Below are 24,735 nucleotides of genomic sequence, written 5' to 3' on the forward strand. Positions count from 1 at the left end.
AATCCAATTAAAAGATGTTTGAATGCAGAGGTGAGCTGTCTTTGTTTTTCATGAAAGGAGCCCATGAGGAAGAGGCGTATTGGCCTCGAAACGCGTCGGGCATGGCAGTTAACTCTTGGGAAGCAAGTTGGTGAACTACTGAGAGGCCAACAGTCCGGATGGGCGGAACATCGTTGTGTGCCCTCTCAAAGCTTCAGGGCGCTTTGTTTTTCCATATATATATATATATATATATATATATATATATATATATATATATATATATATATATATATCCTTTTTTTCACATATCAATGTAGCCCCTTTTAAAAATGAAAAGAGGCTAATCAGTACAATTATAAGTAACTGTTGTTGCAACCATATACTATAGAATATAGACTACAGGAGGGCAAGCATTACTTGAACTCTTTTTAATGAGCAGAATTAACACCAAACTGCAAAAGAGCCTGCATTGTTATCCTACAGGCTGCATTGAAAATCAATATCATAGAAAATGAAAGCAACTGTAACACAAAAAATGGCACCCTGCCTTTAAGGCAGCCATGACCCCCAGCTTCCCATTATGCCTCAGGGGTGACAGGTCAGTTGTTCTTTCCGGCTCCTTCAGTCAGGACCTTGGAATTCACAGCTCTGATTTTTTTACATTTTTGTCAAATATTCCTTTATTTAATTATGATTTTCTACCTTTCACTCAATGTCTTATTGGTCTTAGAGTGAGGTACAACCGTTTTTTTGACAGAGTTTTATTTTCTGTCAATATGTCATCTCTTTTTGACCCCTGCCCCTCCTGTGGCAAGAAGAAGGCCAGATCTGACACACATTCTGTGTGCATCCTCTGTCTTACTGACTCTCACTCCTCAGAGACCTGCCGGCATTGCAAAAAACTGTCCAGAAGAACTCTCAAGGAGAGAGAAAGAATAGGTATGAATGGGCTTTCTGAGAGGAAGAAATCTACATCCAGAGGAAAGTCTCCGGTGAGACATAAGAAAAAGAGGTCCAGATCGACGTTGAGAAGTAAAATCCCGATCGTTCGCCATCTGGATCGGCGTTTAATTTACCTGCGGCGACGAAATGGATGTCGTCTTCGAGTCCTCTGCAGTTAATGGTGCCGGTGCACCAATCGACGCCAAGACCGAAGACGACCGTTTCGACATTAAGTCAACAGGTTACGAACTCTCCGTTGGTGTCAACTAGGCGACGCTCAACGTCGAGGAGCAGGTCTCTGTCAGCGTTGGCTCAGCGTTCTACGATGAGGCATAAGACTCTGCCAGCGTCCTCTCGCGGGCTTTCGACGTTGAGGCAGAAAACTCTGTCACCATCTCCCCATAGACAGACGGCTAAATCACCAGTGGTGGTTCAGGATGTAGTAACTCCACATTCACCATCAAGGCACTCTCATCGGTCGGCGTCGACCCATCACACAAGTTCCAGACGCACGTCTTCTTCAACCTCAAGGTCACCGGAGGTAATTATTTCGAAATCGAGCAGGTCGGCGTCTTCACTTGTATGCCCCCTGCTCACGCTCTGAGACTCCTGCACAAAATGAGTCAGAAAACTCCATCTGTACACCTCTCTCCTAGGTGGATGTTACCTCTGCATCACTGGCTGAAGTCTAGAACAGCACAGGCACTAGGCCCTCATGACTATACAAATCCTCTACACAAGTCTTCACTGGCCTGGCTGGTACAAGCAGTAGATCTCTCTCCTACCACTCCATCGAGGGGTCGAGATCAGACACGTTCTCAGGCAGTCTCTCCAAGAAGGAGATCTACATCTCAACGTCATTGGAGAAGGCGCAGGTCTCTGACTCATTCCCCCTCTGCTACCCAATCTTCAAAGAGGGACTACACTCGACCCTTACCGACAGTCCTCCTTCGAGGATCTCCCTGGTGGATGACGTCAGTACTTTTCAGGACGTTGTGGCCAGAGAGGCAGGGAAGTTGAACATCGTTATCTGGAAGAGGATCCATTATTTCTTAGCACCGACTCGCTGCCTGACTCTGTAATAATTGCGGCTGCGGAAAAGATGCACTCAGTAGCATCCTCATCAACAGTTCCTCCCAATAAGGAAAGCAGATTGCAGGACTCGTGGGGGGAAAAAAGTCTGCGAAATGTCAGCCTCCATGTTGAAGGTCACAGCGCCTCAGCACTATTAGGACGTTATGATGGGTCCTGGTGGGACACTCTTCAAAGGTTCACAGAAAAACTGCCCAAACACGACCGCAGGGACTTTGAGGAGATACTGCAGGAAGGAAGCTTGGTGGCAAATCCAGTTATCAGCACTGCAGCTGATGGAGCGACACTGTCTGCGCACTCCTATGCGCATGGAATCTGTGCCAGATGATCATCCTGGCTCCCGCTAACTGTGATAAAACCTGAAGCTCAGTCATGGATTCTCAACCTCCCTTTCTCAGGATCCTCCTTGTTTGGCACTCACACAGATGAGGAGATGTTGAGAATGAAGACAGAGCTAGATACCCTAAAGGCAGTAGGGCTTGAAAGAAAGGAGTTCAGGCGCCGATACAGGGAATATGATCGGCGGCCCTTTCATCATAGGGTTCAAACCCCTCAGTGGCAGAGGCACCAACATCAGCAGAGTCGATCTTAATTCCACAATCAGGAACGTCGTGCTCCCAGAGGGAGAGGAACCCCTCGTCAATCTGCTGTCTCAGCAAAAACTCCTTCGAAGCAATGAATACTCCGGTTTCTCATCGACGTTTTCCACTCCAGTGTGGGGACATATAGCCAACCATCTGGAAGAGTGGCACGATATCACAAGAGACCAATGGGTGATAAGTACGCTGCAGAATGAGTACTCTCTACGTTTCCGGCATCGACCTCCTTCGATCCCTCCAGTAAAAATTACGTGTCACCAGATGCGGATACTGCAGCAGGATGTATCCACCATCCTGCGAAAATCAGCCATCGAGGAAGTTCCATTTTCACAGAGAGGTCGAGGGGTATACTCAAGGTACTTCCTAGTGAAGAAGAAAGGTCAGAAATCAGAATACAGACCTATCCTGGATCTTCGTACCCTCAACAAATCCATCAGGAAAGAGAAGTTTCGCATGTTGGCTCTCCATCAAATATATCCCCGTCTCCAACAAGGGGATTGGATGTGTTCGCTGGATCTGCAGGATGCATACTTTAACGTCCCAGTCTATCCACATCACAGAAAGTTCCCGCGTTTTCTGGTGGGATCGACCCATTATCAATTCAAAGTACTGCCCTTCGGGTTGAAGTTGGCTCCTCGAGTGTTTACTAAATGCATGACAGTAGTAGCTGCCCTACGGGGCAAAGGTATCTTTGTTTACCCTTATCTCGACGACTGGCTTCTGAAAGGTCCTTCTCCCCAGAGCGTGAGGTCCCATTATCAGCAGTGTCTAGCCCGTTGCCAAAGGCTGGGTCTCCACGTCAACTTCGAGAAATTTACTCAGCATCCCACGTAAAAAATCCACTATCTGGGCGCAACCATAGACTCCACAGTAGGAAAAGAGTTTCCTTTGGAGGAGAGACTGTCATCTATCACCCTGAAAGGCAAACAGATTCTGCGCAGCACCTCTCCTTCAGTCCATCAGGTTGCCTCTCTCCTAGGGTCGATAGCATCCTGCTTCTTTATTGTACCCAACGTCAGGCTAAGGATGCGTCCTTTACAGCAGCATCTGAAGGACAAGTGGGATCAACGAACGGCTCAATGGGACGACAGGATACATCTGTCAAAAGCAGCCAGAGCATCAATTCCTTGGTGGATGCGACAGGAGAATCTGTTGGTGGGGGTTCCGTTCCATCAGCCTCCTCCGACACAATCGCTAATCACATGGGGTCCCTCCAGACTCCAGGTCAATGGTCGAAAAAAGAACGATTGTACCACATCAACATCCTGGAGCTACGAGCGGTATATTTAGCCCTCAAGGCTTTTCTCCCATCCATTCAGACCAGCTCCATTCTAGATCTGACAGACAATGGGGTCGTCCAAGCATCGACCTTTTCTCAGACGACACAAACAAAAAATGCCGCAACTTCGCCTCAGGGTTCTATCGACCGGGTTTGAGAGGGAATGCCCTTTTGATCAACTGGTCGGGAAGCTTTGTTTACGCTTTTCCTACCCTTCCTCTCATCCCGAAGGTTGTGACCAAGCTCTCCCACTCCCAGGAGAGGATGATTCTGATCGCTCCGGACTGACCACGGTAGTGATGGTACCCGGAACTTCTGCACCTATCAGAACGTCCACACAAGAGATTGCCGTGCAGACCAGACCTGCTGTCCAAGATGAACGGGAGCATTCATCACCCCAACCTTCCATCACTGAACCTGACAGCATGGCTCCTGAGGTCCTCCAATATGGTCATTGAGGACTCCCTCAGGACTGCATGACCATCTTGAAAGAAGCAAGGCCTTTCACAAGACACTCTTATGCTTGTAAATGGAAGCGTTTCTATTTGCGGTGTGTGCAAAATGATTACCATCCTACCAGGGGGAAGGAGGATCTGGTTTTACCTTACCTGCTTCACTTAGCTAAGGCAGGTCTAAAATTCTCTTCCATAAAAGTGCACCTGGCTGCAATTACGGCATTCAGGCGGTCCCCTTCTCAGCCTTTTTTCTTTCAGCTGCAGGTAGTGAAGGATTTCTTACAGGGGTTAAAGAAAGTCTATCCTCCTTTTTGACCTCGTTCGCTCTCCTGGGAGCTGAATCTGGGTCTATCTAAGCTGGTGGGTCCCCTATTTGAACCTTACCTGCGCAGGTCACACAACTGTGATTTGCAAATCCGGTCCTGAAGAAAGCCCTCCAACCCGACTGGGCACCGATTGGGCAGAAACATGTCGACCGCCCGACCACTCACTTTTGACACAGGTGCCATAGAACAGTAGCTCTTCTGTCCACGCACCACATTTTCTTTTAACTTTGCCCCACCCCTGACAGAATAAATACGAATCAGAGGAAAGGAGACAATTTTAAGTTCACTTCACTTTCACCCTCCCTATTCCTGATCACTACAGCGAATAACCAGTTGGTCTCTTTCCTGGTGGAGGAAAGCACAGAAAAGACCCAACGATGATGCTGCTCACGTAAAAGATAAAAGCGGACAACCAAGATATACCGCTATTACGAGCACTTCATGAATGAAGGTTTTTTAGACGGAGAAAACCCCCAGACCCTGGTAAAAACAGGACAAGTGATCTATTCTCTTTTCATTACCCTATTGATGAGGATCCCATGGGAGAGAAGGATAAGTTACTTACCTGTAATCCTCGTTCTCTTCCAGGGGTATCCTAATTAAAGTCATAAGCAACCCATTGCCCCCCCCCCGCCCCCCCCCCCCCCCCAAGGCAAATGAGACTTCTGTGCCGTATATCTTTGTGCCCTGACTCTCGGGTCTCCGCAAAGAACTGACCTAACTGTCACCCCTGAGGCATGAAGGGAAGCTGGGGGTCATGGCTGCCTTAAAGGCACAGTGCCAGTTTTTTGTGTTACAATTGCTTTCATTTTCTATGATATTGGTTTATAATGCAGCCTGTAGGCTAGCAATGCAGGCTCTTTTGCAGTTTGGTGTTAATTCTGCTCATTAAAAAGAGTTCAAGTAATGCTTGCCCTCCTGTAGTCTATATTCTATAGTATATGGTTGCAAAAGCAGTTACTTAATATTGCATTGATTAGCCTTTTTTTTTTTTTTAAGGGGCTGAATTGATATGTGAAAAAAAGATGTATTGTGTATATATATATATATATATATATATATATATATAAAGCTGTATATATATGTTTTCTGATGGATACATCTGCCAGTGGATTCCTCACCTTGTGAATATCCCCTGCGCCAGCATTCCACAGAACTTTTTTCCCCAGCTCTCTACGCCGACGTGGACGTCCTAATGCTTCGGCTCCGCTCGCGACTCCATATGACGTCACCGGAGCCATAAGAGAGCCACGTCGGCGTGATGATGTCTGTTCCCTTTTTTCCGCGCCGTCGACGCGTTACGGTTTTCCAGCACTCTCCTGCTACTTTGTAGTCTTGTAGTGGGTTACTGTTGTGAATTCACCATGTCTTCGACTAGGAAGTCAGGTTTCAAACCTTATAGGGAATGTGGGGGCCACATGTCAATGACTGACCCCCATGAAGATTGTTTATGGTGCCTTTCATCTGACCACGACGTGGAGGACTGTTCCAGCTGCAGAAGAATGAACCCCAAGGCCTTGAAAGAGAGAGAGGTGAAGCTCTTTATGGCCAAGGCGAAGAAGGAAAAGAGGGGTAGGAAGAAAGAGAGATCAAGGCCGGAGTTGTCGACTTCGCACTTTTCGAAGTCGAAGAAGCCTCACAAGAAAAGAAAGCATAGCTCGCCGCGCCGGTCTTCGAAAAGCAAGGCTTTGAGATCGCCGTCGAAGTAAGGATGTTGTATCTCCTTCTCCATCTCCTAGGAAGTCTCCAGAGAGGTCACCTTCGCCGAAGCGGACTCCGGCACGGTCCCCGGCGCAGTCACCGGCGCAGTCTCCGGCGCCAGTGGAGTCTTCTACTTCTGACGTCGAGCAAGAGCAAGAAAAAGAGCTTTCTCCAGAGCCGGCTGATCCTGTGGCTCCTGTTGAGGACTTTTTGGCTCTGGTTCCAGGTACTCCTCAGCCGGATTCGGGATCAATCCCTTATCCGTAGTTCCCGACTCCGGGTGCGAAATCGACGCATTTTATTAATGCGATGTATGGGATTTTTCAACGGGCTGCCTTCCCATCCGGCGCACCATCTGGTCCCGTGGGTCCTATGGCATACACCTTGGGAGTGCCGCAGCATTATGCTCAGGCCCCATTTATGCCCATTTTGCCGATGGCTCCTTCGTGGCAGTTTCCGGCGCCGTCTGGGGATCCATCTCGGCTTCGTTTGGATCTGCCTTCTTCGGAACCCTTCTCGACGCCGTTGCTGACTCCCTTGGCTCCACGTCCAGCGCCGCCGACTCCGACGCCGCCGACTCCACGTTCGGTTCCACCGAGTCCGCATACGGCGCCGCCGCCGCCGGTTCCTTGGATCCGTTCAAGGAGAGAGGCCCAGAGAGTCTTAGAAGAGGAATGTTATAGGGAGGATGTGGAAGAAGGTGAGGTGGATACATCTTCGGACGACTTTGAAGGCATTCAAGATGCTAGTGGTCTTGATACAACTCCGGAGTGGGAGCATTCTTCTTCTAGATCCTCGCCACCGCAAGAACTGGCTCCCTATCATAGTTATTAAGAAGGCCGCAGGGTTGCTGGACTTGCAGTTACCCTCTGCTGAATATAAACCAAACCTTCTAACTGAGGTTCTACATCCGCCAGCTTCAACTATTGAACCCTTGTTGCCTTTTAATGAGGCTATCTTGGAGCCAGTCATGGACGTCTGGCGTAAGCCACTTTCTTCGTCGGCAGTCTCCAGACAAGTGGCAAGGATATATAGGGTGGCTCCTGGGGATCCAAGTTTTCTATCTTCCCACACTTCTCCAGAAAGCCTGGTGGTGCAAGCTTCATGTTCGAAGCATTCTTCAGGAGCTTTCCCTCAGACTCCTGCGGATAGGGAGTCTAAAAAGGCTGATCAGGCAGCTAAAAAGACCTTTTCTTCAGGGAGCATGGCGCTTAAATCCACTAATGCCACCTGCTTGCTAGGGCGCTACGTTCATGCTCTTATGGACTCTATGAAATCATTAGCCCCTAAGCTGCCAGAAGGAGATAAAGCTTCTTTTATGGAGGTGGTCACTGACACTCTGGCTGGTGCAAGGCAGATAATTCAGTCGAGACTTGACACGGCTGATTCTGTGGCAAGGATAATGGGATCGTCTATAGCCACTAGAAGGCGAGCGTGGCTTCGTACTTCTGGCTTCTCTACTGATGTTCAAGCCACTTTGGTAGATTTGACTTTTAACGGAGAAAAACTGTTTGGTGAAAAGGCTGATTCCGCCTTGCAAAGGTTTAAAGAGAGCAGGGTAACTGCTAAATCTTTAGGATTACAGACTCCTGCTAAGGGATTTGGTCTTAGAAAATTCAGAGGCTTTGGGAGATCCTCATTTTGTTCCTTCCGGCAACCTCAACAGCAGCAGCAACAACAGCAGCAGCAGAATCCCCTCTATAGGTCGTATAGAGGAAGGCAAAGGGGACGGAGAGGTTCTGGCCGCAACCCATCTTCATCTTCGACCTCCTCTGCTCCCAATGAAGCTTGAGAGAAGCAGCCCTAGATCCCCCATCCTAGATCATGTGAGACCTGTGGGGGGTCGGCTGGGTTTTAAACCTCGTGGAGACTGGGTACGCCCTTCCCTTTTGGGAGGTTCCTCCCCCTTACCCTCCTTGCCAGGGTTACTGCTCAGAAGACCATCTGCTTCTTTTGCAGAAGGAGGCTCTAGCTTTGCTTCAAAAGGGTGCGATAGAGGTGGTTCCAGAGCAGGAAAGGGGTCAGGGATGCTACTCCCGGTATTTCCTGATCTCCAAGAAGGACGGCAGATTGCGTCCGATCCTGGACCTCAGAGTCTTGAATTTTTACCTGAAGCAGGAGAAATTCAAGATGCTGACCCTTGCGCAGGTTCTTCAAGCGTTGCAGCAAGGAGACTGGTTGGTGTCGATCGACTTGCAGGATGCGTACTTCCATGTCCCAATCCTGAAGTCGCACAGGAAGTATCTCCGTTTTACGGTTGGGTCGCAACACTACCAGTTTGCGGTCCTCCCGTTTGTTTTTACTACCGCACTTCGAGTCTTCACGAAGGTGATGGCAGTGGTGGTTGCCCATCACAGGAGGTCGGGGATTCCGGTTTTCCCCTACCTGGACGACTGGCTTCTGAAGGCAGAGTCCCCAGAGATGGTGCAACATCATCTGCAGGTAACATCTCAGCTGTTATTCGACTTGGGTTTTTCGATCAATGTGCCCAAATCTCACCTGGTGCCCTCTCAACGTAACCTGTTCATAGGGGCGGTACTGGACACTACTATGTGTCGAGCATTTCCTCCTCCTCAAAGAATTCTCGACATACAGGAAATGATTCCTTTGTTCCACAATGGAGCGGTTGTTCTAGTTCTGAAGTTCCTTCGTCTGCTCGATCTGTTCGCTTCCTGCATTCTGTTGGTCAACCATGCACGCTGGCACATGAGGGCACTCCAGTGGTGTCTCTGCAGGCAGTGGTATCAGCACAACGGAGATCTCAGGGAGTCGATCAGGATCTCCAGAGAAGCTGCAGCTGAACTATCTTGGTGGAGCGTGGAGGGCAATCTGTCTCAAGGAAAGCCCTTTCATCTTCCTCCATCGGTGGCCACAGTAATAACGGATGCCTCCACCCTGGGGTGGGGTGCTCATCTGGGGGATCTGGAGATCAAAGGTCTTTGGTCTCCAGAGGAAAGGTTGCTTCATATCAACCTTCTGGAATTGCGGGCGATTCGTTTGGCACTCAAGGCCTTCCTCCCTTCCCTTCGCGGTCAGTCTGTTCAAGACCTGACGGACAACACTACCGCGATGTGGTATGTCAACAAGCAGGGAGGAGTGGGGTGGCATTGTCTCTGCAGAGAGGCTCTGCGTCTCTGGTCACGGGCTCAGGACCATCAGATTTGTCTGATGGCAAATCATCTGGCTGGTGTGCTGAACGTACGTGCGTACAGTCTGTCAGCAGTTCTCTGCCGACCACGAGTGGAAGCTCCATCCGGAGGTGGTTCGTCATGTCTTTCGGACGTGGGGGATTCCTCGGGTGGACCTATTCGCCACCCGCGAGAACACGCATGGTATACAGATCTTCTCCACCTCTCCTCGTGCCCTCCGCTCTGTCTCTCTCTGAGGGCAGACCCCCTCTCGCAGTCGGAGGGGCAGGTTCTACACCCCCACCTCCAGAGCTTACACCTTCATGCCTGGAGATTGAACGGGGCAACCTGAATTCTTTTTTTCTCCCGCCTGATGTGGTGGATGTTATTTTATCGGCCAGGCGACACTCCACCAAGTCCATTTACTCATATAGGTGGTCTAAGTTTGTTAAATGGTGTGGAGAGAGATCCATTGACCCTTTAAAAGCCCATCTTTCTGATGTGCTTCAGTTTGCTCTTTCCCTGGCTCAGCAGGGCTGTGCTGTGGCCAGGGTCAAGGGCTATTTATCGGCCTTATCAGCTTTTCTATGTCTTCCTGATCAACCGTCATTGTTTAAATATCCTATTGTACTAAGATTTATCAAAGGCCTTACAAACAGGTTTCCACCTACTCCTTTTGTAATGCCACAGTGGAACCTTAATCTTGTCTTAACTTTTCTGATGGGGTCTCCGTTTGAGCCTCTTCATAGTTGTCCTTTGAGGCTGTTGTCCTTTAAGACGGTCTTTCTTGTAGCCATAACCTCGGCAAGGAGGGTGAGTGAGCTTCAAGCTCTTAGTTCTAAACCCCCGTTTTTAACATTGCATGCTGAAAGGATGGTTCTCAGGACCAGGGCTGCTTTCCTGCCTAAAGTGGTTACTCCGTTTCATTTGGGGGAGTCTATTACTCTCCCTGTTTTTTATCCGCCTCCTCATCCCTCCAAGGAGGAAGAAAGGCTTCATCGTCTGGACCCAAAAAGAGCTGTGAGCTTTTACTTGGACAGAACAAAGGACTTTTGTTTGGACGATCAGCTCTTCGTGGGCTATGTTGGACATTCTAAAGGAAAAGCTGTGCACAAGCGCACTCTATCAAGACGGATCATCCTTGCCATCAAGATCTGCTATGCCCTGGCTGGTAAGGTTCCTCCTGAGGGTATTAGGGCTCACTCTACTAGGGCTAAGTCTTCCACCTTTGCTTTGGCCAGGGGTGTTCCTGTGGCAGATATTTGTAAGACCGCGACTTGGGCCTCCCTCCATACCTTCGCAAAGCATTATTGCTTGGACTCTGAAATGAGGAGGGAGGGCCACTTCGCGCGCTCTGTCTTGCAAGACTTTTTGGTATAGGAAGGTGGACACCCTCTTCCGGGAGTGGGACTGCTGTGGGAATCTATTCACAAGGTGAGGAATCCACTGGCAGATGTATCCATCAGAAGAACAAGTTACTTACCTTCGGTAACGCTTTTTCTGGTGGATACAGTATCTGCCTGTGGATTCCTCACTGGCCCACCCGCCTCCCCGTTGTCCACCTTTGTATGCCTTAAAAAATGTCTTGCTTGAGATGTTGTTATGCTTTGTTGCTTCTTTCTTTCTGGTACATTGGTAGGAAATGCTTGTTTCCTTTAGCTTTCCTTTTGTTTATGTACTATGTATATTTGATTGTATATTGTATACTGTGTATACTTTGAATCTGTTGTTGGACCACCTGTGCGCCTCGGAGGCGCGGAAAAAATGGGTGGAACTGACGTCATCACCCCGACGGGGCTCTCTTAGGGCTCCGGTGACGTCATACAGAGTAGGGAGCGGAGCCGAAGCATTATGACGTCCACGTCGGCGTAGAGAGCTGGGGAAAAAAGTTCAGTGGAATGCTGGCGCAGGGGATATTCACAAGGTGAGGAATCCACAGGCAGATACTGTATCCACCAGAAAAAGCGTTACCGAAGGTAAGTAACTTGTTCTTCATGTATATTTTTTATTATTTCCGTAGTCCTTTCGCATGGGCGGGAATATTCAGTGCTTATGACTTTGATGAGGATACCCCTGGAAGAGAACTAGGATTACAGATAAGTAACTTATCCTTATAATATGTGTTATATTGAGAATAGAACTGCTGCACATTGGATTTGTATAATGAAATTTGTTTAATGTATTTCCTTGTAGACATTCCCCTGCTGCCATCCATCACTTCACTGAGCCTAAATGAGAACGAGGACAAGAATGGACCATTTGTAGTGCACTGGCTTAATAATAAAGAACTACATTTCACACTATCAACAGAGGTTTTTTTACAGAATCTTAAGAAATCAAGCTTCGAACTACATTCTTCAGAGGCAAGTACCGAGGATTCCACCCAGACAATTGACAAATCAGATGAAGGTAAGCAGCTTTTGCGTATGCAACAAGCCACCATTGTGATCCATATTAATGCTGGTAACTATCCGCACATTGAAATTTACATTGTATAAGTACCACCAAGGTTCACAATATATTAGCACCTTTAGGGAGCTTTGAAATATTTCAGTGCCCTTTTAACCTGCCAACCCACTCATATGCTGATATTCTTTTTTGGAGAATGTGTTGCGTTCAGGAATTGGTGTAATTATGGTTTCTGTTCAAGGCAAAGTTTTCATACATTTTCTATTTAAGGAGTGAGTTTGAGGCAGTGGCTGATGGATCTGTAACTGAATTCTTCAGAATAGGTATACATTTGTAGCAGCATTGAGTAATTGTATACAGATGTATTTTCAGTATCACTTGGGAACAGTAGACTTGTCCATCATTTTGAATGTTATGAAAAGTAAGATTTGGAGTAAGGTAATCAGCTATGCATGAAATGCGAAGTATAGGGAACACATATGCACAGAGTCTAAGATTAAAGAAGTAAAATATTTTTTTACATAACATGACAGGCATGTGATGAGATTGGCCTGGGAGATGCTTGCGGTAAGATCACATAGTGTTCTTGGAGGAGGATGAACAGTCTGAGAAATTGGCATTGCAGAATTCAGTAGATTTAAGGAATTATTTTTAGAAGATTTAACACCACCTGAATCTTTCCATCTGTCAGCGTGGGCCTGGAAAAACCTCCATAGCGCCTGTGTACCTGTAAGTGATACCATTGACATCCATTGTGATTTCATCGCACCAACCACTGCAAGACATATACAGATACCAGCCGTTCAACCACCTGAGAGTGGCACCTTGGAGAGTTCACCCCAAATATTCTTGCCACAGATGGGCTCAGAGCATCACTGGCAACAAGGAGGTTGTTTGTCTGGGAGTGTCCCTGGGTGTGGGCCATGGCTCAACCCCCACCTCTGCAGTCACAAACGGCCCTTGAGCCCCTGGGAGGTTTCTCTTCAATCTGCCTACTCCAGGAGACTGAAACCAAGGATTTGTTTTTTCAGAGGTAGCATACTTCCCAGCAAGTCATGTTATGCTATGTTTTTTTGCTTAGCGCAATATGATACTGGAGGGTATCCTTCCACCTGAAGAAGTGGACATGTCAGACCCATCCCGGGACCTAGTTGAAAAGCCAGGTTTTTAGTTTCTTATGAAACTCAAGAAAAGAGTTAGCAGCGTTGATATGCAAGGGGAAGGCTTACAAAGCTTTGAGAGCATTGGACGAGAAAGCTTGACTGCTGGCTCTAGCTTTGTTAATGCATTGGATGTAAGTTAGGAGGAGGCTGACCAAGTGGAGGATTCTGGTCAGAGTGTGAATGCAGATGCAGCTGTTTAGTCAGGTGGTACCAAGATCGCATAGTGCCTTGAAGTGGTTGGTGAGTTGGAGTGCGAGTCTGGCTGCTGCATTTTGGATGACCTGGAGACGTTTGGTGAGGAGAACAGAGATGCCAATGTAGGGAGTGCTGCTGTAGTCCAGTTTTCCTGTTTTCAGTGCCTTGGTGACTATTCTTTCGGGTGTCAAGTGGGAGCAATGTGAAGATCATTATGAGGACTTGGGGGGAGGGGGGGGGGGTATGGAAAATGATGATGTCACTGCATTGATTTTAAAATAATATAGATTTTTAAATTTTTAAAGGGGATTTTCAGAAAATTGCACATCCCTTCCATGATGGCTTGCAGGCAGTCTTGCAAGTTAAGTGTGGTTCATAGCTAGATCTCTTATGTCTGGGAGAGGTGGACATCTGCTTCTTGAGGGTCCCATAGTCTGTGTTATATCTGAGCAGGAATAAGCCTCAGGCCTCTCGAGTTCAACCCACCTCTTCTTTTGTTCTGGCCCACGGGTGCCGTGGTATTCAGTGAGTCGAACGCAACACCTGGATAACCAGTATCCAGTACACCCCCACCACGGCTTGCATACCAATGCCTTCAAACTTGATTACATTTCTTGGTTCAGCCCCAACTGGTGTACCCATTACCTACCGGTCCTTAGTGGGCACCATTGAGAATTCCCCTCATCTGCATCACATCCCTCTGACCCAACTGATGAAACAAAACGTGTTTACGTGGTAGATTAATATTGCATGGAACACCCAAAAGTATAGAGGATGGGTTGAGAGGGACCTCACTGTCTACAAAGGCAGTTCGCTTGTTTGAAATTAACTTTCAGTTCTCTTGGAGCTTGGGCATCTCTCAGAACGCATGATAAAATGTTCCACAGCATCACACTTCCAGCTGACGGGAGTCAAAGCCCTCCCTGTCACTGTGTTTATTTGGCTGTCATTGAGAGTTGTTTTCCCACCACTATGCCAAAGTTCTTGACTTAATTGGCGTGACTGGTTGCTTGTCAGAGAGGTGTCCTTTTGGAAGGGTACCACCTCGTCTTGTTGGAGTTGACCTAAGACAATTTTCTTCATCCAGTTGACCGTTTTTGACATGCAGGTAACAAATGTGCAAAAGTGATGATGTTGATCTCTTGGGTTCAGAGCAGAGTCAGGTAGATGTTGAATAGCGTCCAGCTGAGAGAGGATCCCTGGAGAACTCCACAAATTAGGTTGGTGGCTGTCATTCATTCAATCATGGGTTTGTTAAAGAGTGCAGCTACTCACCCATAGCGTCTCAAGGCGCTGGGGGGTGGGCGGCGCAGCTCCAGGATGTTCACTCAGGTTTGTCGAAGAGCCAGATCTTGAGGTCCTTCATAAACTTGGGGAGAGTTGGTGTCTGCTGGAGGTGGAGAGGGAGAATGTTCTATGCCCTGGCCGCGGGGGAAGGAGAAGGACTGCCCTCCTGTTCTGGTTTTCTTGATGTGTGGCACCGCATCCAGGGTGGCTGTAGAAGTGTATAGTGAAAAGTTGACTGACTGGGTGTGCCCCATGAGGAAGCAGCAGATCTGTTGGAGAGCAGGTCCTCTTACGCCATGGTCATGGAAGCATTGGATGCGCTTAAGGATGGGGTGGAAGATCGTGTCAAAGGTGGCGGAAAGTTTGTGCAGGATGAGAGCCGCCATGTCTCCCCTGTCCATGTTCATGCAAATTTTGGCATGAGATATTGAGGGTGGTTTAGGTGCTGTGGTTGTGCCTGAAGTCCGATTATGAAGGGTCAAAGAGAGGTGGGTTTTGTTGAGGAGGTCCGATATTCATATGCTGATGAGCTTTTCTTTTGTTGAGTTTAGCTATATAGAGAAGTAGAGAGATAGGTCTTTAGTAGCCCAGTATCTTCCGGTCTGCCGAGGGATTTGTTAGTAGGGGAATACTGGTATGTTTCCAGGATGGTGAGTGTGGTGAGGGGAGTTGTTGAGAATCACGCTGAGTGCAGAGCAGATGGGGTCGAGTCCACTGGTGGAGATGAAGTATAGACAGGGGTTCAATGGAGCTTCTGAGTGAATGGGTCGCATGGTTTAGGCTGTTTCCATTGTGGAGTTCATCAGCCAGCATGTCAGAAAGATTCCTGGGTGGATCGCCTCACTGTGTTGGAGGGCAATAAGAGTGAATGAGTCAGGTGGGACAGATTGTGAATATCATACCTAATCTGCACACTTCAGAGGGACTGACAGCTCACTAGGTAGCAGGAAAATGTATTTAAGATAGATTAAGTGGGAGACTTGCTAGCTCTGGCATCGGGACCCATTCACCTGTTTTCCTTGAGGAAGAGCTCTTTCTGCATATTGAGGCTTCTGTGTTCTAAATTGTCCCTCATGTGACGGCAGAAAGGCCCACTGAACACCAGGTAGCACACCCAAAAAGATGAATGGTGTACAGGAAAAATCTATCTTGGCATTTAGCACACTCCCATCTCCTTGTGGGAAAAATACTTTTATGTCCCCTGGAGAGCTGATTGAGGTATTTACATGAGTTCAGTATTTGTAAAGCAAAGAAAATGGAAACTGTGGACCTAATCTTCTTGGCTCCTCCATGGCCATACAGCAGTCTTGCTGTCCACAAGGGATAATTTATTTTGTATGACTGGTTTATTTGCAGGACTGAGACACGCTGTCTACAAGGGATAATTTCTTTTCTATTACTGTTGAATTTGCAGGACCTGTGCACTGTAATCTAGTGCCAGGCACTTGGCCTTCCATAACTATTCTACACATCCGTGTGTCAAAATAAGGCCACCTTTTTTGGTGGTCTTACCACAGTGGAGATGACAGACAAAAACTGCATCCGTCTCAGTACTGGATGCATGGTTTATCATTAAGATTTAGAAAGTGCTGTATATTTGTCCCTAGGCTTGCAGTGCATTGAGGAACACCTACCATACCTACACCTTTTTGACGACGAGAGACCCAGAAGAATCGAACAAAGTGAGACTAGCATGCATGGCACAAGCTTTCCTTACCCATAATGCCCTTCGAATAATGAGGAAAAGTACGTTGTGGCAAGCACCGTAATTCACTTCATCGAAAAGTCCTGCTTTCCAGCTTTACCACCATTTTACTTCTAATCACGATGTCTTATATGTGTGGTTCAGCTTATCCTATTGAATTATGAAAGAGCCAAAACCACAGCCAGGTAAAGGCTGCATGTTGGAGACAGCTGCAGTATTTCGGTCTGAACTCAGGCAGCAGTCCAGCGAATCTCAGACATGTCAAAACTAGAGACCATGGGGAATCCAGAGAGCTGCGCTTTACTTGAATTCCAATACTTCTCCTTATCCAGAGTGCCCTGAATATTATATTATGGCTAAAAATACCATTACCTTGCACTGAGACTCTGAGGCTGAGTCTTATTGCCTGGTACATTTTCTATATCAATAATGGTGCTGGAGACCTGAATTGTAGGACTTTTGCCATTTCCCACAAAATCTGAAGATTTACATTACACAAATGTGAGGCAATTATATTATTTTTTGTTTACCCAAAGCTTGATGTTTGATGGGTATTGTTCATAAAAGGAAGTGACGAGGTCACAAGAAAGCCACATCACCTTGGATTCCCATGGGTTTCTAGGTTTTAAACAAAATATAAGGGGTTTTTAAGGATTTCCAGTGTGCCAGCTATTACCTGCTCCAAATACTACAGACATACCACATGGGTTTTTGACTCCTTTTTCAAGTCCAATGAATGCCAGTTGGCTAAGTCACAGTTGTGGCCTTTTACTGCGCACCCACACAGTTGGTGACCATTTTTATTTGGTCAAGCCTAGGCAGCGCCTGCACTGTCTCTTTCAGACATGCTATCATCACTTACATTGCTAACTTGGATTGTTGTTTAAAAAGTCTTCCTTTGTAGTGGCTAATCTTCCTTTTAAGTTCCTACTTTTTTGGGTTGTTAACACCCAGAGAGCAGCACCTAACTACTGTCAAGATTCCACCGGTGTCTTTAAGTATTTGTTTCTTGAAACTATTATATTTTTTCCCTGCTCAAGTTTGTTGTACAGCGTGTTTTGTTTGTAGCTCCTCCTTGCTTTGTTCTGAATTTTAATAGACCCCTGTGGGCGTTGTTGCTGTGTCTTCATCAAAGCAAAAGTGCTGCTCAGAGCAGTGGTAGGCTGCGTGGGGGTTTCTCTCCTTCCACTCCCTCGACTGTGTCCAGGCACCTTTCCTTCCTCTCGTTGACAAGGGGCTCGGTGTAACGTGCGGTGCAACTCTGAAGCGGCCCATGAAATTCGAGGCCCTGCCTAACCCGCAGTTCCAGTCGCCCCATTGCGCAGGTACTCAGGTGAACACTCCTTGCAGCAGTGCAGTCTGCTGTCCCACTGCAAGGAGCACCCTCAGGGAACACCACCGCCTCTGCCTTTTGTAGGGGAGTGGTGCCTCACCCCAGGTATTTATAGAGAAGGTTCTGGCCGGGTAGCACAAGGAAAGCAATGGCATAGGGGTTATCGGGTACAGCGATCAGGGTCAGCGTGATTGATGGCGGTCTATCAAAGTTGGGAGAAGCAAACCAGAATTCAACAGTAATTTTGCAGAGCTGACCATCACTGCATACGAAGCTTACAATTCCATATGTGTCCATCATCTAAACGGAAAATGCTTCTTTGTGGGGTGAGGGGGGGGGGTCACAGGGCTTCACAGTGGGTCAAAATTTTGACGTGGGTAGGATGCATGTCGGTCATGTGCACTACAATCCCACCCCTTTTTACTCCTGAATGTTTAATACACTTTTTTTGGGTCGTAATGTAGGCAAATTATGAGGCACAGAAAACAAAGTATATGTTATATTGATAAAAGTGGCTTATTTTTGTGGCAGATGGATAAATGTTGCTAATATGAGCGCTGCATGTTAATCCCATGCAGTTTGTAGGTAAAGACACTGCGTGCCTGAGGCAGGTAAAAGAGGGTGTGGGGAGTTGTTTCACTCTCCAGTTGGTGTGAATGCAGTACCTGAATGCAGCTGACCTACCGGTGTATATTTTAGACTTAACACTCTGTGTTCTCATAGACCTGGCTGATTTTATTCAGTTTTTCACAGTACTCCAGGCAGTATTTGCCATAGTTTTACAGGTCTACCAGTATACCTTCTGAAATTATTTTTGACCATTACGCATTTATGTTGGTTTCCGGAAATGCCCCACGCCCACGCCCACCCTCCATTTCCTTTAGTCTGGTGCTGTTGCTTTGAAAGACCCTAAGTAAGCTGCGTGATAGCTGATTTCTGGATTAGTTATAGAAGCACTCTAGATATTTTGCAGTACTGATTTTGCTACCAATGTGTAAGTTTACTTGAACCAGAAGCGCTTAGAGAGCTAAGGCCGTTAACTTTTCAGCCTCTGTAGCACCCTTCTGCGGGATGTGCGGAGCATACACAAGTCTGTTCTTGCTTTCTATTCTTCCATTACCTGGAAACGACTGGCTTATTATTATGACAATTTTTTTAATGTCATTTGCTTGTCTCACCCATTTCCTTGTCAGAAGAGTTTTGTATTTATCGATTTAAAAAAAAAAAAATTAGTTTTTTTATACTCAATTTTATTGATTTTTCAAACAAAAGAACACAAGTGAAAAAGTAAAACACAGCACATTACAGCGATGATAGGCAGCAGCCTCATGATGTCCTTGAAATTTAGTATGCCTTGCAGTCTGAGCCCATGAAGCCACATACAATAGACAGAGCTAATGGAGTACAGCGTGCTTATTCTATCTGACCCAGCCATTTGCCCAAAACCTTGAGATGTTTAGCCGGGCATCCTCTGGCTTCGTACAGATTGTTCTCCTGTGTCGCACGCCAGTCCACCCCCCTGCGCCACTTCGTTATGCTAGTTGGGGTAGGGCTTTTCTAGTTGGCAGCTATTTCCCTTTTGGCCACCACCATGGCCGTGCTAAGGAAGAGATTGTCAGCTCTGGACCCATCTAATCCATCTGTGACCCCCAGGAGTGCATTCAGTGGATTGTGCGGGACCTCCCATCCCAGTTCCCTCTCTAAAGTCTCCCAATATTGCATTAGTAGGGGGGGGGCAGGTCCACACCAAATTTGTTTGTTTTAAGTCTGTTTCTAGTGACTTTAAGAAAGCTTTTGGCAGGTTGTGCAAGAATGTGTATTTGTGAGGCATTTGCTGTTAACAATCTTAGTGCCTGTCCCAGCTGTGTGTGCAACTCTTCTGGTGAGTTTAGCTTCTCCACAGAAAAGTCATATAAGAATTCCATTTGTCTCCCGTTGGAGATTGATGAGGTGCGCCATGATGAGAGGGGACGCTACACGGTTCTGGTGGGAAGAATGGAGGGTAGAGTGTTTATCTTTATATCAGTGTACGTCCCGCCTGGGTTACAAGCCACCACATTTGCGGACCTGGGGCGCCTCCTTCTGGACCTTCCGAGTGGCCTGCTGGTGGTTGGAGGGGATTTTAATGCGGTAGCCTCTGGGTCTATGGATCGCCATCCCCCTAGGGACCTCCCCCGGGCACAGGCGTGGCTGCCCGGCCTTCTGGACACGCTTGGCCTGGTGGATTGCTGGCGATTAAAGCATCCTGCATTGCGACAGTACACCTTCCACTCGGGTGCCCATGGTAGCCTCTCGCGGCTTGATTACATCCTTGTCCCGGCGGCCCACGCAGGGAGGGTGGGGGAGGTGCGCCATCTGGCGCGGGGTATCTCAGACCACTCCCCATTGTTGTTGCACCTCGATGTCTTCCCGAGGGGGGATGGCAGGGTGGCCCCAATCAATGCATGGTATTTGCGCGACCCCACCATTCGTGCCGATTTGATCAAATCCCTACAGCGATATTTCGATGAGAATGTGGGGTCGGTCTCTTCCGCCATCTCCCTGTGGGAGGCTTTCAAGGTAGTCCTTAGAGGGGAGGCCCTCTCCTTTATCTCCCATGCCCGGCGGCGCGAGCGGGAGGAGGTGACCCGGGTAGAGGCCGAGATTGCAGAACTGGAGGGTGCCCTGGGAAGCGGGGTAACAGACGACAAGTTGCATGTTCTACACCTAAAGCAGGCGGCCTATCGGGCCCTCGTCACGGAGGCGGCCAGGGGCCTCAGTAGAGAGCAGCAGGGGCGATTGTATGATGTGGGTGATAAGGCTGGCAAATTGATTGCGTGGTTGGATAAGAGGGAGAGAGCGAGCCGTGTGGTGCCTTTGATTGAGAGTGTTGATGGTGCGTGTGTCACTGAGCCGGAAGCCATTGTCTCCTGCTTCGCGGATTATTTCCGCGAAGTCTACTCCCCGGTTTCCCCCTGCTCGGAGGCAGACTCCCATGCCCTGCTTCGGGACATCGCACTGCCCTCCCTAACGGTGGAGGACAGGGATTCGCTGGACGCCCCTCCCACCTCGGACGAAATTGCCTTGGCTATTCGCTCGGTTGCATCCGGCAAGGCCATGGGCCCCAATGGTATTCCCATCGAGCTCTACAAGCTACGCCCGGATGTGTTGGCGCCCCACCTGCGCGCGATGTTCCTGGCGGCCCACTCGCGGGGTTCCCTCCCGCCGGACCAGCGTCTAGCCACAATTGTGGTGATCCACAAGGAGGGGAGGCCCCGTGAACGGGTCACATCCTATAGGCCGATTTCGCTTTTGAACGCGGAGCCCAAAATCCTCGCCAAGGTGTTGGCCAACAGGTTGGTTGGCGTGGTGGGCGATTTGGTCCACCAAGACCAATCTGGCTTTATACCGCACCGCAACACGGCGCTCAATCTGCGGCGCTTGCACGGGGTGCTCGCGCGTGTCCCATTTGTGCGGGAGCCGGCCATCTTGGCGTCCTTGGACGCCACCATGGCGTTCGATACGCTTGAATGGCCATACATCTGGGCGATGCTGGCAAAATTCGGGTTTGGCCCGGGTTTCATTAGCTGGGTCAAATTGCTATATTCGGGCCCATTGGCGCAGGTGGTAGTGAATGGGCGAGTCTCGGCCCCATTCGCGCTGGGGAGGGGTACGCGACAGGGCTGCCCCCTGTCGCCTCTCCTGTTTGCTCTGGCCCTGGAGCCCCTGGCGGAGTGGCTGCGGTGGCACCCTTCTATCCGTGGTCTCCGCTGGACCCCCGAGCATGAGGACCGTGTGTCCCTCTATGTTGACGATATCCTTCTGTATCTCGCCTCCCCGCGTAAATCACTGATCGTCCTGGTTGATGTTTTGCGTTCATTCGGTCGCAACTCAGGCCTGGTCATCAACTGGGCGAAATCCTGTGTATATGTGCTTTCCGGGGAGGCTCCGGCCTTACCACGGGACTGTCCGATCCAGATTGCCTCCCAAGGTTTTCGGTACCTGGGTATCTATATCACTCTTGACCCGGAGGCCCGCTATGAGCGGAATTTGTTACCCCCCCTCCGGCGTTTGAGGGAGGACGTGGTGCGCTGGCGGCGTCTGCCGCTCTCGCCGCTCGGTCGAGCGGCCTTGTTTAAAATGATGTCCCTGCCACGCTTCCTCTACGCCCTCCAGAATACTATGGACTTGGTCCCGGCACGCTATTTCCGTGAGGTGGAGGGCCTCCAGCGGCGCCTGTTCTGGGACGGGAGGCCGCGCATTGCTCTGGCTAAATTGACGCTCCCGTGGTACGATGGGGGGGTCGCCCTCCCTGACATTAAACGGTATTACTGGGCCTCCCAACTAGCTGCAATTAATCATGGCCTTTACGGGCCCGCCTTGAACCCGGCATTTGAGATGGATAAGATGCCCCTGCCCGGTGGCGATTACAATCGAGCGCTCTACGCGGGCGCGCCCGACTCCCGTTTGACGGGACCGACGCGTGTCATGGTGCGTGTCTGGCACGCGGCTAATGCAGCTATGGGGTGGAAGGACCGTTTGACCCGGGCGTCACCGCTGTATGCGTCTGAGAGGTTGGGCTCCCTGTGGACGTCGAAGGGCTTCGAGAAGTGGGACACGATCGGAATCAGCACGGTGGGAGATCTCTGGACGAGGGGGGGATTCAAAACTTTTGAGACGCTGCAGGCGGAGTTCCAGCTGCAGGGCAGTGAGTACTTTCGGTACCTACAGGTCCGGCATGCGCTGGGCTCCGTCTTCCCGGATGTCGCATCCATTCCGGAGTCTTCCCCCCTGGAGGACAGAGTCCTAGATGGCCATGTCCCGGACAGCACGATCTCCCTCATATACAAAAAACTGATCAACGATAGATCGTGCCTGCTGACCAATCTCCGCGAGGCTTGGGTTGCCGATGGGCTGGAGCTGGACGATGAGGATTGGATTTCCGCGGTGGCCTCTCCGAAAGAGGTGGCCATCCCGGCTCGCCTTCGTTTCGTCCAGCTCAAGATCCTTCACCGGGTTTACGTGACGGGGCCAAGGCTTCTGCGTATGGGTTTTGCTGGTGACGGAATGTGTAAGCGTGGCTGTGGTGCGTTGGCGACTTTCATGCATATACTGTGGGAGTGCCCGAAGGTGGAGCGATTCTGGCGTGGTGTGCATGAGGTCCTGCGTGTGGTGACGCGTGTTGCGCTGCTGCCTGAAGCGAGGAGATGCTTGCTGAATGTATGGGAACCGAATGACTATTCGGTCCCGCAGACGTGGTGGGTGACTCTGGGATACATGATAGCCAAGCGCGACATTGCTCAATTGTGGGGATCCCAGAGGCCCCCTGCGGTGTCGGCCTGGAAAGAGCATATGGATTGGTGTATGTTTCGTGAAAAGGTGGTGTATGTGGCGAGAGGTAAGCCTGGGGCGTGGGTGAAACTCTGGGGCCCCTGGAACGCCTACCGCGGGGGTATTTGTGAGCCACCACTGCTACCGGCTGCCTCGCCTGCTCCATCTCCCTAGACGGCCCCCCTCCCTCAGCCGCGGGCGCGCGGTCCCCCAGTCCCTGATCTATTCCCATTCCCCCCTCCAGAGTTCTGCTACTGGTTTGGATCCCCCACTTATGGAGCACGTGCTGTTATTTTGGATCGCGGGTTGCCTTGCGGGTGTGGTTTTTTGGTGTTGTTTTGTTTCAAGAAAAGGGAACCGTACTGTGGGCTTGGAGCTGTGTGGCCTGCACCATTGATTACTCCTGTTTCACTGCTCTGCACTGCCTAGAGACTTTTACTGTATGTGTGCAATATGTTTTTGTCATTCTAGCGGCCGGCCGGATGGTTGTAGGCCCATACCTGTAACTTTTACGGACTGCAATAAACGGTTTCAAAAAAAAAAAAAAAAAAAAAAAAAAAAGAATTCCATTTGTCATCCCCAGGTAATGTACTTACATAAGGGCTCCCTTTGTATGAGACTAAGTTCTGCAAAAGAATAAAGGAGTAATCAGTCCATTCTAAACATTGATGACTCTAGGTGGAATTGCTGTCGTTCATGGAAAGGACAGTCATTTCATTCTTGGGATTATTGCTTCCAGTCTGCTCCTTCTGCATCACACTGAGCACATGTTCCTGGCATGTGTGATCAGGCATGGGGCATAGCGTGCATCTCCTCTCTCCACGTTTGCTGATGATACACATTCTTCAAGGTAGTGGTATTATTCTCTTCCTTACAGATTAATTGAGGAGCATTGAAGCCTTCACATACGCTGTATCCTCACAGATATTGTGCAAGTGCAGACCTCTGGGTCAGTGCTTTAAATGGGAAAAAGTTAGTACCAGTACTCCCCTAATTGATTGGGGTGGGCCTTTTGAGCCAGCTAGGGGTGTGACTATGAGGCTGCATTTAACATCACCATTGTCTTGGCGTCCATCTGTAGCTGGTGAACTCTGACCAAAAAACTACATTTTACAGCAAAATGTTCATGTAAATTTACAAAAACAGCAATAGATTTTGAAGGGGCACACACACAATGATGTTGTAGCACTACCAAATGTTAAAGATGTAATATTGTGGTGGGAATATAATCTAGAGGATGAAATGTAAACTGTGTACCAGGAGATACACGAATCCTGATTGCATAACTACACCAATCTTGTGTGCTTTTAGCAAATTAGCCCATCTCTCACTCTTCCAGTTTCTTTTCTACCTCTACTGGTGATGGTAGGCAGTAGCCTGAATGCACTAAGTGCCACGTGATCTATAACACATATCGGTCTGATTTTACTACACTCCAGTACCACTACAGTGCTACCACACTAGGAGTAGAGCCTTCTTAACTAAGGTTTAAAATGTATGCAAACTATCGCTGTTGAGTGGTGTTCAGTGCTGGATGGGTCAACTTGAAAGGATCAGTACATAGGCTGTGTTTTTGCCCACATTATGGCCCACAGGACAGCTCATACACTGGCCCTTTCAAGGTGGCACATTTGGCAGTGACAGTCTGCTCGAAAGCCTGTTCAACATTGATGGCGTTGATCTGCTAGTATTTGCTGATGGAAGTGAAAGAACCACATCCACACCTTGGGTTGCGGCCCGCCATATAATTAGGCTGCTAAGATAATTCAGCATTAGCGCAGTGCCTGCTTCAGAGAGGTCTGTAGGATGGATTGGGAGATTCACCATTT

The 24,735-nt window shown here is 48.8% G+C and overlaps 1 protein-coding gene across 2 annotated transcripts in view; it reads left to right on the forward strand.

The window, feature by feature from the left end:
• Positions 1–24,735, forward strand: part of DMXL1 (Dmx like 1) — a 1,781,042-nt gene that overhangs the window by 436,575 nt on the left and 1,319,732 nt on the right. For both annotated transcript variants that reach the window (XM_085632653.1, XM_085632652.1), the window contains exon 10: positions 11,698–11,913. In XM_085632653.1, the coding sequence (XP_085488779.1) occupies positions 11,698–11,913 (216 nt within the window). The remainder of the gene's footprint in view (positions 1–11,697; positions 11,914–24,735) is intronic.

This window comes from Triturus cristatus, chromosome 2_1 (assembly GCF_964204655.1).
Source record: "Triturus cristatus chromosome 2_1, aTriCri1.1, whole genome shotgun sequence".
Lineage (NCBI taxonomy): Eukaryota > Metazoa > Chordata > Amphibia > Caudata > Salamandridae > Triturus > Triturus cristatus.